The 16,670-nt window shown below is 42.4% G+C and overlaps 1 protein-coding gene across 1 annotated transcript; it reads right to left on the bottom strand.

Annotated features, from left to right (window-relative positions):
• Nucleotides 1–581: 581 nt before the first annotated feature.
• LOC126037503 (uncharacterized) lies at nt 582–5,426 on the bottom strand. The gene is made up of 3 exons (XM_049797838.1): nt 5,407–5,426; nt 2,310–2,971; nt 582–1,013 (listed from the first exon to the last, which is right to left on the bottom strand). The coding sequence occupies exons 1-3, from the start codon at nt 5,424–5,426 to the stop codon at nt 724–726; spliced, it is 972 nt and encodes a 323-aa protein (XP_049653795.1). The 3' UTR covers nt 582–723.
• Nucleotides 5,427–16,670: the final 11,244 nt, after the last annotated feature.

Below are 16,670 nucleotides of genomic sequence, written 5' to 3'. Positions count from 1 at the left end.
TCATTTCTCCACAGTTGGTTTCTCTTCTGCCTCGCCCGTCGACTCAGTTGCTTCGAGCCACGGGGTGTACCATCTTCTCGGCAGCAAGGGAATTCTTCAGGAGAATAGCTGTTTCGGGTTTTCTGCCTGTGTACATAGGCCTCCCACTTCGCAGCTTTAATTAATGGGGTCAGGCACGGTACGGTTACTACTTCCCTCCGACACCGGACAGTTACGATCTCAGTTACAAAGGGGACTGGTTGATTTGGGTGGTAACAATAATATTGAGGATGTATTCCTTTAGTAAAGATATCCCACCATTGGAGGGATCCCTTTACTATTTCTCGTCTTTGTTCAAATTGTTTCAATTTCCAATCAGTTAATGATCTTTCAAATTTATAGCATTGCTTGCAGACTCCGTTTGGAGGGTATCCTTCATGGCAATGCACCCACCATTTGTCCTGGCATACCTTGCATTTAAAACATACAAATGGATAACAATCACACTGTTGGTCGTTACACCTTAATTGTAAGTTTTGTATATAGTTGTTTCTTATTCCCATAAAATCCCTATATTCTATATTAGGTTGCATGAATATTTAACAATTTTTACGACCACACTTAGTATGTTTCCACAAATAATACACCACTAAAGATCCTATTAAAGCAATTACAAAACAAATCACACACTTTACACCAAAGGGCAAGGCTTCAAAATAATCAAACCAAGTATATATCATTACTTTATCTTCTCAATATAATCTTGGTGTCACCTGGTGCACTGACCACCTTCCAGTGGGGTTTTGTTACCGGGCCTTTAATGCGACTGGCATGAGTCCATCCACGCTCAGCAGTCCGGACAGCTGTTTCTGTGGTAAGTAAAACAAGATATGGTCCCTCCCAGTTGGGTCTTAGGGTTTCTTCTTTCCACGTTTTAATTAGTACCCAATCCCCAGGTTTAAGATTATGAATTTTTAAATCCAACGGCGGTCGTTGTACAATCAGTCCACGTTCCCAAAGCTTGTTACGATGTTCTGCTAATTGTAAAACATAGTCATTAATCACACGGTCTCGAATTAAAATGTTTGTTTGTGGGCTTTCAATCCGATAGGGCATTCCATACACCATTTCGAATGCTGATATTCCCACATCCGTTCGGGGTCTAGTTCTAAGGATTAATAGTGCCATGGGTAGGCACTTAATCCATGATAATTTAGTTTCTATCATTAATTTAGTTAGGATAGTTTTGATTTCTCCATTCATCCTTTCAACTTTTCCCGAACTCTGTGGGTGCCATGGTGTATGGTATTCCCACTTAATTCCTAAGTTTCTTGTTAGATCTTTAACAATTTTTGACACAAAGTGTGTTCCCCTGTCCGAGTCAATTACTTCAGGTACTCCATATCGAGGTATAATGTTTTCAAGTAACACTTTAGTAACTTGGTTAGCAGTTGCCTTGGAGGTAGGAAAAGCTTCAACATAATGTGTTAAATGATCCACCATTACTAATAAATATTTGTGACGCCCGCTCCTGGGTAGTTCAGTAAAATCCACTTGTATGTGTGAAAAAGGTCTGTATGCTGGGGAACGTCCTCCAAGAGGTTTTTGTCTCATGTTGTTTCGATTGACCTTTTGACAGGTCTCGCAGGCTGCTGTGACTGTTTTTGCGATGTTGTATACACCTATACAGGCAAACAGTTGATTAAAATGATCAACTAATGCCTGGGTTCCCCAGTGTGTTTTACTATGTATTTTTGAAAATATTTCGAGTGCCATGCCCTTCGGCAAAACTTCTCTCCCATCTGGCAATATATATTTACCATCTTGTTCTTTAGCTCCCATTTGTTTTAATTTTTCTTTTTCTACAGACTCAAAACTCAAATTTTTACTAATAGATGTCTGTTTTATAGTTAAAATCATATTATAATTGCCTGCCACTCGTTTTGCTTCCATATCAGCTGCATTATTTCCCCTGATTTGGTAACTTGTACCCCGTTGATGTCCCTTCATATGTACAACTGCTATTTTATTCGGCATTTTTAATGCCTCCAGAACTCGTCGAATTAATTCTGGGTGTATCAGTTCTTTTCCCTGTGAGTTAACAAATCCCCTTTCCTCCCATATTTTTCCAAAAGTGTGTACTACTCCAAACGCATAGCGTGAATCTGTATATATAGTTCCATCTTTTCCCTTGAGTGACACTAACGCTTTCCATAATGCATACAACTCACAAGCTTGAGCTGACCAGCTGGCACTCAGGGGACCTGATTCTATTGTCTTAAATTCTCCTTTTTCCAGTTTAATGATGGCATATCCAGACAATCGTTTACCTTCTACTATTCGTGATGACCCATCTATAAATAATATTTCTCCACATTGTAGTTCTTCTTCTTCTAAGTCTGGCCTAATGCGTGTCTGTTGTTCAATTGTTTGAAAACAATTGTGTAATAGTTCATTACTTTCTCCTGGATACAAAAATTCAGCTGGGTTAATTGCTCCAATCGTTTTTAAAGATAGTTTAGGGGATTCTATAAGTATTCCTTCATACTTTAATAATCGGCTATCTGTAAGCCATTTTTCTGCTTTTTGTTGTAACACTCCCCTGATATTATGAGGCGCATATAAGATAACGTCTCCATTAAAAGTAATGCGATTTGTTTCCTCGAGTAATAAGGCTGCAGCAACAATTATTTGTAAACAACTTGGCCAACCCCTGCTTACAGGGTCCAACAGCTTTGATAAATATGCCACCGGTTTCTTTTGTCCAGCCCATTCCTGAGTTAAAACTCCAAATGCCGTTCCTTCATATATATTAACAAATAAATGGAATGGCCGCTTTAAATCTGGTAAGCTTAAAACCGGTGCTTGGCTTAGTTCTTTTTTGAGACTGACAAACTGTTCTCGATCTTGCGGGGTCCATTTGGGTATTTTGTCTTTAGGCAGTTGTTCATATAAAAATTTAACTTTAAAACTATAGTTCTCTATCCACTGCCTACAATACCCAAATAGCCCTAATGCCTGCCGAATTTGTCTCTTAGTGACAGGCATAGGTAATTCCAGAATTGCTTTAATGCGCTCTGGATCTAATATCTTCTTGCCGTTAAACAAATAATGTCCTAAATATTTCACTTTTTCTTCCACAAATTGTAACTTTTCTTGTGATACCCGTAGTCCTTTTTGGGCAAGAAAATTTAAAAGTTGAATGGTTTCTTTTCTTACATCCTCCTGATTATTTCCTGCTATAAGCAGATCATCTACATATTGCAAAAGTACGTTTCCCTTTTGTACCTGGTATTCCTTTAAGAGTTCTTCCAGGGCCTGTCCAAACAAATTAGGGGACTCAGTAAACCCCTGGGGGAGCACGGTCCATCTCAATTGCTGTCTGCGGCCTGTCTCTATATCTTCCCATTCAAAGGCAAAATAATCACGGCTTTCTTCTGCCAGTGGACAGGCCCAAAAGGCATCTTTTAGATCAACCACACTATACCAGGAGTTATGTGGTCCTAACTTACTTAGGAGTGTATATGGATTTGCTACTACAGGAAACCGGGTGATAGTTCTTTTGTTTATTTCCCTTAAATCATGTACGAGCCGATATTTCCCATTTGGTTTCTTTACAGGCAAAATGGGGGTATTAAAGGGTGACATACACGGCTCTAAGATGCCTTGTGTTACCAATCGATCAATTTCTGGTTTTAATCCTCTCCGTCCTTCTAGAGATATGGGATATTGTTTTACCCTCACAGGTATGTGGGGTTCAGAAATTTGGATTTTAATTGGTGGGATTTCCAGTCTACTAATTGTGTCCGGAGAGTACCAGACATCGGGGTTAATTTGTTTTTGATCTTCCACGGTCAAAGGATAAGTAGACACTGTTAATTCTTGATTTTTTACTTTAATTTCTAATTGCAATTCGACAATTAAATCTCGTCCCAGTAGATTAAATTCTGCTTCAGGGACGAGCAAGAGTTCACCCATTCCAAATTTATTTTCAGTTTCAAATACCACATTTTTGATTTTGCTGACTTTAAAGGGTTCTCCTTTTGCCCCGATTACTTGTACTTTTTCAGGAGAAACTTTACATCCCTCAGGTATTTGCTTAATAGTTGATTTCTCAGCTCCAGTGTCTACTAAAAAGGTGAACTCTTGTTTATGGGGACCTATTTTTAATTTTATCAAGGGCTCGTGATGACTTCGGTCCCCTAAGATATAGAGCCCCTGACTCTCCTATTCCGTTTTTAATATTTCTTCATCCTTGATCCTTTCTCTGCAATTCTTCTTTATATGTCCCTTCTTTCCACAGTAAAAACAACATCTCTGTTCCCTCTTTACTACTACGTTCCCTTGTTTCATTCCAGCCGATACGTGTTCATTAGTCCGCCCTTTGCGATCCTCTCTGACCGCTGCTACCATCATTCTTACTTGTCGTTTACTACTCTCTTCTTCCCGCCTTACGTAGACTTTCTGAGCTTCCCTCAATAATTCATCCAATCCTTTATTCTGCCAGTCTTCTAACTTTTCAATCTTCTTTCTGATATCTTCCCATGATTTGGCCACAAACTGAGTCTTGAGGAGCACTTGCCCTAAAGGCTCGTCTGGGTTTACCCCAGAGTACAGCTGAAGGGCTTTCCTCAATCGTTCCAGCCACTCAGTAGGGCTTTCGTCTTTCTTTTGGATTTCATTAAATGCTTTATTGATATTCTGGCCACGGGGTACTGCTTCTCTAATTCCCTGAATTACTATAGTTCTCAGGTCCTGCATATGACTTCTATGCACCGGATCCTGATTATCCCAATTAGGTCTTTGAAGTGGCCATTTAATATCTGCTTGGGGTCCCTGGACGTGTTGAGCATCCCACAGTCTCATTCCTGCTCGTCTAATCATATCTCTTTCCTCGGTAGTAAATAATTGACCAAGGATAGATTGCATCTCATCCCAAGTATAAAGGCTTGGTCCCAAAAATTGATCTAATCTTTCTGCCACTCCGAGTGGGTCCTCAATTAAGTTTCCCATCTCGGTTCTTTTAAAATCTCGCAGGTCAGCCGAATTTAGGGGTACAGAAATGTATCCGATCACAGGTTGAGGTCCCCCCATGGGTATTTCCCTTAGGGGATACATCTGAGTTGCCCCTGTTTGACTTCTAGTTACACGTCTCGGAGGAGGGGGAGACCCCTGTTCCGACCCTGATGGGGGAGTGGGCGCTCTGGGGACCTCTGGAGGAGCTGTGGGAACAGGAGGAGGAACGTAAGGAGGGGGAGTCAGAAGGTTTTCGTCCAATTCTTCCTTCTTTTTCTTTTGTTTACTTTTTAGTTCATTCAATGGATAAAGTCTAGCTCCTGGTCTTTCCAGCCAAACTTCTGCATATTGACTCTCCTCTGGGTTAAGAGGTTTTTTATTATTAACCCAGAGGTTTAATTGTTGTTTTACCCAATCTTCATCTGACCCATAGACTGGCCAGAAGACATTTTTAAAAATCTTCTTCCCTCCCCATATCTTAGTACAATATTCTATCATCTTCTGTTTATCTTTCCCTACAGTGCCAGGGAAATATCTCCAATTGTCTAAGATATATGCCAGAGGGGTATTCCTAGGTACAGTAGGTACCCTTCCCATGGGAGTCGAAGGCTTGCTGCCCTTCGCCCCCATCTTCTGGACTATCCGCACACACACTCACGCACTCCCCTTATTCCTGGCCCAGTCCCTCGCGGGAGGTGGGAACCGCAGTACTAAAGGGTCCACACTCACTTGGTTCAGTATATCGAACCTCTCAGTCGTTATAGTCCAGGAAAACCCAATCCCGCCCGAACGGCAAACCCGCGACCAAATATCGCAATATACTCACGCGTCCTGCGTCTTCGTCCGGACTCCCGTGCACAGAATTTTTATGGGATTTTACCGGTTTTCCCTTTGCTCACTATTCTAGAATTTAGGTTCGTCGGTAAGGTTGGGGTAGGCTGTTGGTCGCGGGGCCGCGAATTGTCGCGGGGCGCGCCTCCCCGGAGGACCAAAGCCCACCGTTCCTTATCCGAGTCACGGCACCAAGAATTGTTATAAATTGAGACTACAACGGATCATAATCCAATTGAAAATTTTATTAATTGTAGCAAGTAGAATATGAGCAAAGACAGCGCTGGGCGGCAGGGGAGTCTATGTTCCGCCAACTGCCGCGCCAAACAGTTCTAACAGTCTCCTTTTATCAGTCATCCAGTTCCGCATTCAGGTCTTTACTCTGCGCATGTCCCAGTTGTTGTTAGGGGGTCTTTTTCTGCCTCCTGGTGGTCGTTGAGGCCGAAGGCTTGAAGTCTCCCTCAGTTACCTTTAGATGACTTTTTCTTCAACTTGCTGTGTGGTATTTCTCAGAACTGTGTTATAAGCTTTTTTAACAAACACTTCTAAGCAAAGCAATAGCTATTTCCCGTAGTCTTACATCTTGCGGTTTGACACTTCCTTAAACAAGGCAATAACTGATTCTCATATTCATACATCCTTATCTTTAGCAATCTCACAAAATAGTTTTGCTTTAACTTATACAAGCGGTATCTGATTAGACTTATATAAGCAATTATGGCCATCTTTAATTATTTAATCTTTATATTGGGCTTAACATAAATCTTAATAAACAATACTCTAGTCTCTAGTTTCTCACATTCTGCTACAAGTAAAGTGCCAGCTCTGAAAGCTCTTGCAGGTGTTCACTATCCCTCTGCAGCCTATCCACAGGCACAACAGCACTGGGCATCTCTGCTTTCCCAGAGACTCAGCACCTTACGGTGCTCCTTCTCATCAGAGCCTTCTTTTTGAAAATGCAAATGTCCATCTCCCTCTTTAAGAAGGAACGTGCCAGACTTGAAAGCTCTTGCTGCCCTTCCCTGTCCCCCTGAAGCCTATCCACAGGCACAACAGCACTGGGCATCTCTGCTTTCCCAGAGACTAAGCATCTCACGGGGCTCGTTCTCAGCAGAGCCTTTTTATGAGAAGGCAAACGGCAGGCTCCTTCTCCCACAGGGAATCTGCCAGCCCTGAAAGATCTTCCTGCTGTTCCCCATCAACCTGCATTTTATCCACAGACTCTTGGAATTGACATTTGATAAAAGAGAAGGACTTCCCCTTCAGGAAGGGTGCATCACTAATGATGATGATGCTGGTTTTGTAAGTTGAAACCGTTACTTTCCTGTAAAGACACACTAATTTCTTCTGAATAAAAGCCTTTCTTTTTGTTCTCTTTGTGCTCAGTTACGTAAGTGCACGAGTGAGTGGGTGAGTTTTCCAACGGGTTGATGGAGTGGAAAAAGAATAGTTACGTTCCAGTTGCTGTCGGTCTTCAGTTTTTCTACATCTGTTGCATTTGTTTATGGCTCAAGTCTATATAAAACCCAAATCGTGGGCCAAGAGATTGCTATTCTTTGCACTACAGGCAGATACTAAGCTGGATCATTTGTTTAAACCCTGCTTCAGGCCGTTGTCACCAGAAACCATGTGGTAGAGTGCTGTAGAATTCTGAAAGCTCTTCAAAGTGGATGCATCTGTTTGGTGCTCGGCAGCCGTTGGTTCTGCTGGCCTTGAGGTTCAGCGCTCTTGGACTTGTTTTGCTTGGCAGATGTACTCTCTTGTAGTAAAGGCATTGTAGTGGTATTTTGCGAGCGAGGACAGACAGACCAGACATCGTTCCTGTCCAGGGGGCCGGGGCGGGAAGGTTGGTGTTCAAGCTTCTCATTCCTGTCAGCGGTGACTCCGCTTGCACCACTAAGTGGTGCTGTGTACGTACCCTTAACTAAATTGGGAGCTGCCTGTGCCTGCCTGCTTGTGTAGTTCGGAGCGGTCCTTTTAGAGAAAATGTTCTTTTGGCTGCATTTGTTCTCCTGTGATACAAAAACTTGACAGCTATTGGGGGCAACTACTACTTTAGGAGGATTTCTATAAAGTAAGAAATTGCTGGTTTTATTTTGTCATGATGGGCACAAAATTAACTGATTCAAAATCACGTCCACTGCAGCTTATGCTTCCGTAACACACCACTCAACTGATTTCTATGCGTAAATGTCTTCGGAGAGGAATCACAGGTGCCTGCTGTGACTATAGGGACAAGCAGTATGGGCTCACAGGAACAGAACATGCTTTGCCTTCCCATCACCAGAAGAAAGAAAGAAAGAAAGAACGAAAAGAAAGAAAGAGGTGAAGAAGGGTGCTCAGGAGCAAGAGGCTGCAAGGAAGTTGCTGTACATGATCCTTTTGCCTTGCTTTATCTGACAGAAAAGCTGCCTTCTGCTAGTTGGGTCTTGGCTTGAAATACAAGGGGAGAGAGACTCCCGCCCCTCTCCCAGGGAGTGTGCTACTTTTGACTGGCTTGTTCTGACTATGTGATCTGCAATTACAATATTTAGATTGCATGGTGACAGTCTATACCACTGACTCCCTGAATGGCTTTTCATTTCTGTCCCCGCTTCCTTCTCCAGCTCTTTTCAATATATCAATTTAAAAAAAAAAAAAAAATAAAAATTTAACCTTACATGAACATCATGTGTTAGCTTTGGCCCCAAACACTTTATTTCCTAGAAATAAGTTGAGTCTTTTCATCAGAATATGTAAAAGATTTCTAGCCACTGTAGTACTATTGTATTGTTTGTTTTTTTAAATAAGATTCTGTCCAGGTTCCAGCATGTGCACTAAATTTCTACTGCAGTAGAAGACGGTCTTAAGCTGAAGAGAGATTTCATGCTTGGGAGAGAAAAAGAGCAGATCTTGACTCAAAAGTAACTTTTCCAAGGGAAAGGTAAACTCTTTTGTTTCTTTGGGGATTTTCATTCTGATAGTACAAGCATCTTGTTCTCTCAGGATTTTGTTATCTCTGGGGAAAAAAACCACCTTGGTGTTGTGTCACTTCCTCCTTCCCTGGTTGTGGTTTTTTCACTCCTTTCAGAGGAAGTGCTAATACTGTTATAATTTAGGAAGACATTTTTAACTTATGACTCGGAGGTCTGCAGGCATCACTGTAAAGACAGTTTCTGTGCATCCAAATGCTGGTAATCCCTTAAAATACGTAATGAAAGATGTGTAACTTGGAGCTGAGACGTCAGGGTATTCCAGATGGGTCTGGTTTACTTTGCTTTCAGTGTTCCTGTAGCCTGTTGCTTTGGAAGGTGCAGGTAACAAGCTTTTCAATTGAATAAATGAGTGGTAGTGGTTTTTTGTTTTCCTCCCCTAGAAATGCAGTGCTTGATCAGACTGCACTGACCTGTAGAAGTTGTGGGCACTCTGGTGTTCTCCAGAATGCTACTTGGGATGCCACTACAAGTAGGCCATTTAAAATAATAACCTTAGACTTTAAAAAGACATAAAAACTTAATGATGCTTAAAGTATAGTGCAGAGTAGTCATCAGGTTAAAATAACTTCATGCTTATGACATGCACAGTGTTGGTTCCTTTCAGGTTTTTTGGTTGTTGTTGTTGTTTGTTTTTTTTCTTCTTTAAGATGGCACTGGTTGCAGTGATCTTCAGTTTTACGACACAGCTAACTGTCTTAGTATAGATATGGTTCCTTTCTGCCTACTATTTCCGTTTACTGGCAGACATAGTTAAGATAGCTTTTTGGAGTTGTGGAGTGTGCGTGTGTATATAGATATATATGTGTGTGTGTGTGTGTGTGTGAATGTGTATGAAAATAAGAAGACCTAAAGTCCCCTCCCCACATCATTAGTTTTTGCTGACCTGTATTTCAGTGTTACCAAGATTTTAAAGTGACCCAAGTATTGCTGTTGCAAATGTTTCCATGTTTGTCTAACTATTGTGATGACATAAATAAAAAATAAAATCAAAACACTAAATGTTTCATTACTTGCCCTATAACTATATAGGCGTTCCCTGTCTAATATCGATTTCTTTTTTCAGGATTCACTGTATTTTTTTTTTTTTTACCCTATGAAACGGAAAGATATTTCTGGCTTACTGTTGGCTTTTGATGGATGTTTTATCCTTGGGGAATTGCCCACCAATTACTTCATAGAGTTTGGAATTTAACTGAAGGACATTTTGCATGCCCGTGTTCAAATATCGATGCTAACAAGCCACCATACGGTTCGTGTTGGTAGCTTTATGGATACTTAAAGGTAGGCAATAGTCTTATTTTTTAATAATGCTTAACCTTTTTCTCTTTGGCAAGAACAAGCAAGTCTGCCTGGTTTTGTAGGACTTGCAGCTTTTCCTTAACATCGGACTTTAAAAAGGGGAGAACCAGTAGTATCAGGTACGCAGTTAGGATGGCGATTTTTAAAATACGAAGCTGCGTAACAGTCTCGGGAAGAACATGTGTGACTGGGCGTGAGAGTCTGTGGCACAGCATTACTAACATTTGCTTAAAAAAGTTTTGAAGAATGAAGCATTTGCTTTATGAACGGTACTTGAGGACGAATTCTGATGCTGCTAAAGTTTATTGAAAAATAGGCACTGATTTCAGTGATGATGCAGGTGTGGTTTCTGTTCATGCCTTAAATCTGAAAAGAAGAGAAGAGAAACCTCCATTTGAAGGAGGATTTTGTATGAAGGGTAATCAAACCGGTAACCTACTTTAAGAACGACTTTACAATATTTGGAGCATCGGTTAAAGGCAAATAAGTAAAGTTTATTATATCCTCCTACATAAGCTGTGACTATTGAATACAGTCAGCAGTGCGCCTCAGAACTTGTTGGTGTGCAACTGCAACGTGTTAAGTTGTAAGGCTTCACAGCCACGAGCTGATGGGCCACAGTTCTCTCCCAGCATGAAGCGCTGTAAGTTTTAGTTTCTTGCACAGCAGTGACTCTTTTCAACGTTAGTAACTATACAACAGGGTAAAAGGCCAATGTGTCGTTCTCAGAGTAGCTGTTTGCATTTCACCATGATGCAGATGCTTTCTATAGCAGTTGGGTTGGCCCGTATCTTAGAATTCGGTTAATCCTCTCCTGAACTCATTTAAACTTTTGGCTTCAACTGCATCACTGACAATATGTTTCAGAATAGAAAAATTATTTCCTTTAAAAAAAAGGGCGGGAGGGGGGGGACAAGAAGGGGTGGAGGAAGTGGGGATAAAAAAATCTGTTGTCTGCCAGTGCTGTGGGCTGCTCACTCATTTTTTTGTAGAACTCCTGGGGGTTTGTTGTTGTTGTTGTTGTTCTTCTTCTACCTTAATGCTAATAGGCATTTCTACCTTTTCTACCTTGTTTTTCTACCTAATGCGAATAGGCATTAGCCTATCCTCTGCACCTTTGGTCATTTCCTGAAGTTTGTCTGTAGTTTCCTACATGAGTAGGTAAATGTATCTATTTTACTTTACAGAGCTTTGATAGTTTTTTAAATTATACAAGTAATTTAAGTCTTGGAACAAATGTCTTTGCTTATTGATTTTTGTGAGTAGCTGCAAAAATCTCGTTTATTAGTTGCCCCTTTTAAAATTAAAATAAAAATGAATGCTATGCAAGAAATAGGTTGCAAGTAACTGTTAGGGTCTTACTACTGCTCGCTGTTGAGAGATCGTGGGAAGTGCAGAGAATTCAATAGGGGTGAACAGGGTGATTGGAACAGTTTCATTTTTACAAGAGGAAATTTATAAATCGTTTTTTATCCTGTGTTAGAATTAAGATATGTATTTACTGGAGACAACGAGTCTAGCCTGAACACTGAAACACCTCCGTTTTGGGCACACTATTAGAACTTTTTTAAAATTTTCAAATCATAACAGTCTGTCAGTTTATGCTTGTTGAGTCTGAGACATTAAATGATGCCCTTTGAACAGGGAAACATTGCTAATAATTGATATTTGGTTTGTAGACTATACCTTTTGTATGCTCTAAAGTCACCTGTTGTTTCCCTTTCATTTATAAAAGTTCTGTTCATCAAACCATATAAGCACATACCTAAATTCAGTGTTAAACTTCCTGAATTGCTCTAAACTATTGTGTTGCTGTAAACTGTTTTGGCTGATAAACCTAAGCGGTCAGCTTGATATTCCTCCATGTATATGTGATTAAGATGCAATAGCTCAGAACAAGTTACCAGGCAACTGCATGCTCCAGCTGCATAGGAGGCACAAAGCACCTGGCCCGTTCCTTGTAATCAGTGGGAAAGTAGTACAGATTCTCCTGTGACCTTGGTCACCCTTGTCTATAACGTATTAGATAAGAGTATTTTGATACTCCTCTCGCAGTGGGAGAAACACTGCTCGTGTCTGTGCAGTGTGTGAAAATCACTTTACCAAGATGCTTTTATTTCTAAAACCCTTGGGAAAAAAACCTCGAAACGGAGTTTTAAAACTTTTTTAATCCAAGGCAAACTTCAGGATTCTCATTCTTACAAAGTATTTTACAATTGTGTAACCTTGTAGACTGTATGGAGAATGAGGATCTTGCATGTGACATACTCAAAAGTTTCATTTTTGGTGTTCTACACGCTTCTACTGATCGCAGCGCCTTTGTTTCCTAACGGCAAGTGGCAACAGACAATGCGTATGGGTTTCAAGGCCCTGTGGAACAGAGAAGGTAGTTTGCCAGTGTTCTTACTGCTGTTGCAGACATTGTTTCAGTGGATTGAAAGTGGCACGTTCCAAGTACCTTTTCCTACCATTGCTGCGGATTTTTTTTTTTTTTTAATCTAGAAGAATGTTTCTGTACTTCCCTTCCCTATAGGTAGGTGCATGTTGATTTACATTGCGTGCTATTGCAGCGTTCTTAGTCTACCAGTTACAGATTACTCCTTTCAGTTCTTGTGCATTTCTGAATGTGTATCTACCTATATACCTACTAAACTCACATTTATTCAGGCATGATATGCAACTGCTACGGAAGTCAGCTATTGTGCTAGTTATGGTGTTTGCCCCGTCAGTTGTTTTACTATCTAATAAGTACCTGATGACAGAGAAGGGGAGTGTCAGAAAATAGACAAGTCAGGTCAGGCTTTATGTTAGAAATGGTTTTCATAAGATTTAAGAGAACGCAGTTTTGGCATAAGGATTTACATACCGCTCCTGGTGTTCTGTTGGGCTAACACTTTGCAAGAAGCTGAGGTGTTTAACTTTCAAAAGCTGTTTATGTAAATTGGCTTACCTATGAGTACTCTCCTTCAGCTGTGTGTAAAGAAGAAATAAATGTGCATCTCTAGACATGTGCATATGCAGATAGAATTGTAAGTGCACAGCTGGGGATGATGCTTGTGTTTGAGGGTAGAAATACGGAGAGGGACAGCAGTGGGGAAAGAAGAACCTTTGAAGATAGTCTAGCGTTGCTCTCATTCTAGAGGTGAATGATCAACGTTCTGTACCATTCTTGACAAATGCTTGCCTAATTTATTCTTCAACATTTCCTGTAATTATTACTACTGTTGCAAAGATTGCCACATACCCTAAGTTTTTCAGGTTGTAATTTAAGCCCCACGATTCCGTGTAACTGTGTGCAGTGGATGCACACAAAAGTTCTTCCTTATAGACAGCTACCCTTTAGAGTTTAAACATTGTTATTTCTCTTCAGTATTGCCCTTTCCAGGTTAAGCAGCTGTTTTTCAATTTATGCTTTGAAGTCAGACTCCTGTACATCGTTGAGCACCCTCTTGGACTTACTGTAGACCCTCGCCAGTTATACTACACCCTTCTTGAAAAGCAGTACATCATCTGGAGGGTTCAGCAGCTAATCCGTGCAAATGTAGCGCTGCAGAAATAATGCTTGGATGTACTAACTCAAGTGTGATGTGTGAGGAGGAATCACTGGGCCTTTTGATTAGCAAGAAACGGTACGTAAAGACTGGGTGACAGAAATAGGACACGAAGCTGCTACCCTGGTCTTCAAGCTTACAGTGCAGCTCCGTGGGCTTTGGCTGGCTACAGAAGAGCATGAGGCACCGGAGAGAACTGCTGCTGGATCTTAGTGAAAGGATGGTAAGTCATTTGGAGAGAGGTTTTCAAAGCCAGGAATTCAAGTCGGGTGCCCGATTCCAGATTGCCTGTGAAATCACTGTGTACTTCCCTCGCTTGTCTAACTTTGTGTTGTATATTGTCTAGCAGCTTTTCTTTCAAAGTTAAGAAAGCTACACTTGTGTGATAGGTGATGTAATGATCTCATAATAATAGGCAAAATCCAAGTCACAGAAAATGCCAGCATTTGAAAGAGAGCCCTGATAAATTGCTAGTGCCTTATACCACTGCCACTTACCAGGCCTTCCATGTTAGAGCTGTCTTAATCATTGATGCTGTTTGCTCAGACTTGGAGCCGTAATATCTGCTTCTTGTTTCAGGGTATATTATGAAGTTGCTGATGGCACTGCCTTAGCCCTTTGGCTGAGAAGAATAGCAAATAATTTGTGGATTATCCGTATAAGCAGCAGCCAAACACATTCCCTTCCAATCAATAGGGAAGAAAGCTGCTGCACCGGTTTGTCTGGGTTCCCTCATACCAAAGGTCTTTCTCACATTTATTGATCCTTTTACATTTTGCAACTTGTTCAGGGTCAGTTGATGACCGGAGCGAACTGTCATGTCTTTGAAAAGTGATTGTAACTGTGAAAAGAGGTTTGTTGACTTCCTCACGTGGTAAGTAGACATTGAAGAAATTGCACGTTGCTCATCTCTTAAGTCAGAGACCGGAATTGGACAGATACTGTGTTACTAGAAAATGAAATACAACTGGGCCCCTTGAGACAGAAATGTAGTGATGAAATCGTGTCATATTATCACAGAGACGTAGTGACTGTTTTCTCAACTAACAAACAGATCCTAGGCAAAAATAAAGTTTGTTCCAGGTAATTCTGGTCAGTCTCCCAAGGCAGTGGATCTGCTTTGCAAATGAGAAAAAGTGGACCTAAATATTGAAACAGGAAGGGCTATTTTTGTTCCCCGGTTCAAAATGGGCACAGCAGAGCCTCTATAGTTTTCAAATTGGTAGCAGCTCCTTCGCCTGCTTGTTAGCAGACAGAGCAGAATCTGTACTTTCTCCTGTATGGCTCTTGAAAGAAACTTGGTTGAACGGGTTTGGTTGTTGGAAAAAAAAGTGGGATGTTGGATCAAGTGCAACTGTAGCAAATACTGACCTTCCTGAAACTATTTAGAGTTTTCATGTGTTGATACTCGTTAGAAAAAAACAAAACTTGAAAAAAATCCTATAAGGATTAAGCTATAAGATTGTTTTCAGGGGGGTGGGGGGAAGGAAAACTAAATGGAAGATAGTTTTAGAGAAAGTAACTGTCATAGCACTTGGAGGTACCATAGCTGTCTGTAAACAGGATGTTTAAGGAAAAGATACTCGGTCTCTTTATGATTCTTTCTGTGGCCTTCTAACTGAAAAGTCTGACTGTGTGAACCCTGGTTATCTGTGTTACGGAAAACTGATGTGCTTTGCAAGCTGAGATTCTTCTGCAACAGAGCAAAGTAGGAGAGACATGGTCTTGTGGTTTGGGTTACTATCCTGTGACGTGCCAAAAGAGGTCAGAAACTGTTTTCAGAGACTCTGGTGTCAGGGCAGAGGTTTCTGGGGAGGCTGTAGCTCAGCCCATCAGCTCAGCTCACCCCGGGGGTGCGGGGCTGTGCGGAGGTGGCGGGAGGCGAGGGAGGGCGAGCGGCTCGGCTGGATGGGGCGATGGGGCCGGCGCGCAGAGGCAGGGGCCGGGCCGGGCCGGGCCGGGCCGGGCGGCCCCGCGCCACCCCCCCGCGTCGGCGCGGTGGCGGGCGGCGAAGCCCGTCGCCTTCGCAGCCGCGGTGAAGTGCGTGGGTCTGGCCGCAGCGTCCGGCGTTGTTGGCCGGCGAGGGAAAAATCCTCGCCGGGCCGGGGCTGAGGGGCCGGGGCTGAGGGGCTGGGGCTGCGGGCGCGGCGGCCCTCCGGGCTCGTCAGTCAGGCGTCCGCCTGAGGCCGCGGGGCTTCCCGCCGCTCGGGAGCCGCGGCCGGGCCTGTCAGCGGCGCGGCCCCTGCCCGCGGCGGCGGAGAGGCGCTGGGGCGTCCCGGTCTCCGGCGCGGGCAGCGAGCGGGGGGGGGTGGCTCCGGGCAAAGGAGGTTTGCAAAGGCCGGCTGGGGACGAGCGTTGGCGCTCGGCAGACCCGCGGTGATGTGCTGCGGCCCGGCGGCACCGAGGTGGAGGGAGGTTCTCGGTGGAGGGAACGTGTTCCTGCGGCCGCAGGAACTTGTGGAGGTACCTACCGGCAGCAGTTGAGGAAGCGGTTTTTTTACTGTGGGGTTTTTTTTTTTCCTGTCTCTTTTTTTCCCCCTTCTTTCTGTGCTTTTTACCAGTGCCCGCGGCAATGACTTTTTTGCCGCCACAATGTTAAGGTTTTTGCTGGAAAACATGTATGTTCTAGAAAGCAATCTCTTGTGCCTTTCAATCTACAGAACTTGTGGACAAATGCGTAGGTCCACGCACGCGTTCATGTTGTGATGAAGAGCGATCAGAAATTGTGGGACCGCTTCTAGGACGTGATGACTTTGTCCGTATCCTTTGATGGAGGTGTTTAAGGCCGTCCAGTTTATGCTCCAGCTGAGTGATGTTACTGCTTTTGAGAGGTTTGAGTTCACCGGATAGGAGAGCCTTTTTTGTATGGATCAGTTGTCTTGTTCTGATTTTTTTATTTTACAGGTAAAATCACAGCTCGGTGTGACATGGAAATAACTGGAAATAGTTTTATTTTTAAATTCGGGGCCTTATTTTCCTTGAAACTGGATTTTCAGATACGGTGCTAGAAGACGTTACA

The sequence above is a fragment of the Accipiter gentilis genome, unplaced genomic scaffold (genome assembly GCF_929443795.1).
Source record: "Accipiter gentilis unplaced genomic scaffold, bAccGen1.1, whole genome shotgun sequence".
Lineage (NCBI taxonomy): Eukaryota > Metazoa > Chordata > Aves > Accipitriformes > Accipitridae > Astur > Astur gentilis.
Note: the sequence above shows the minus strand (reverse complement) of the source record. Positions and strands in the feature narration are given on the sequence as shown.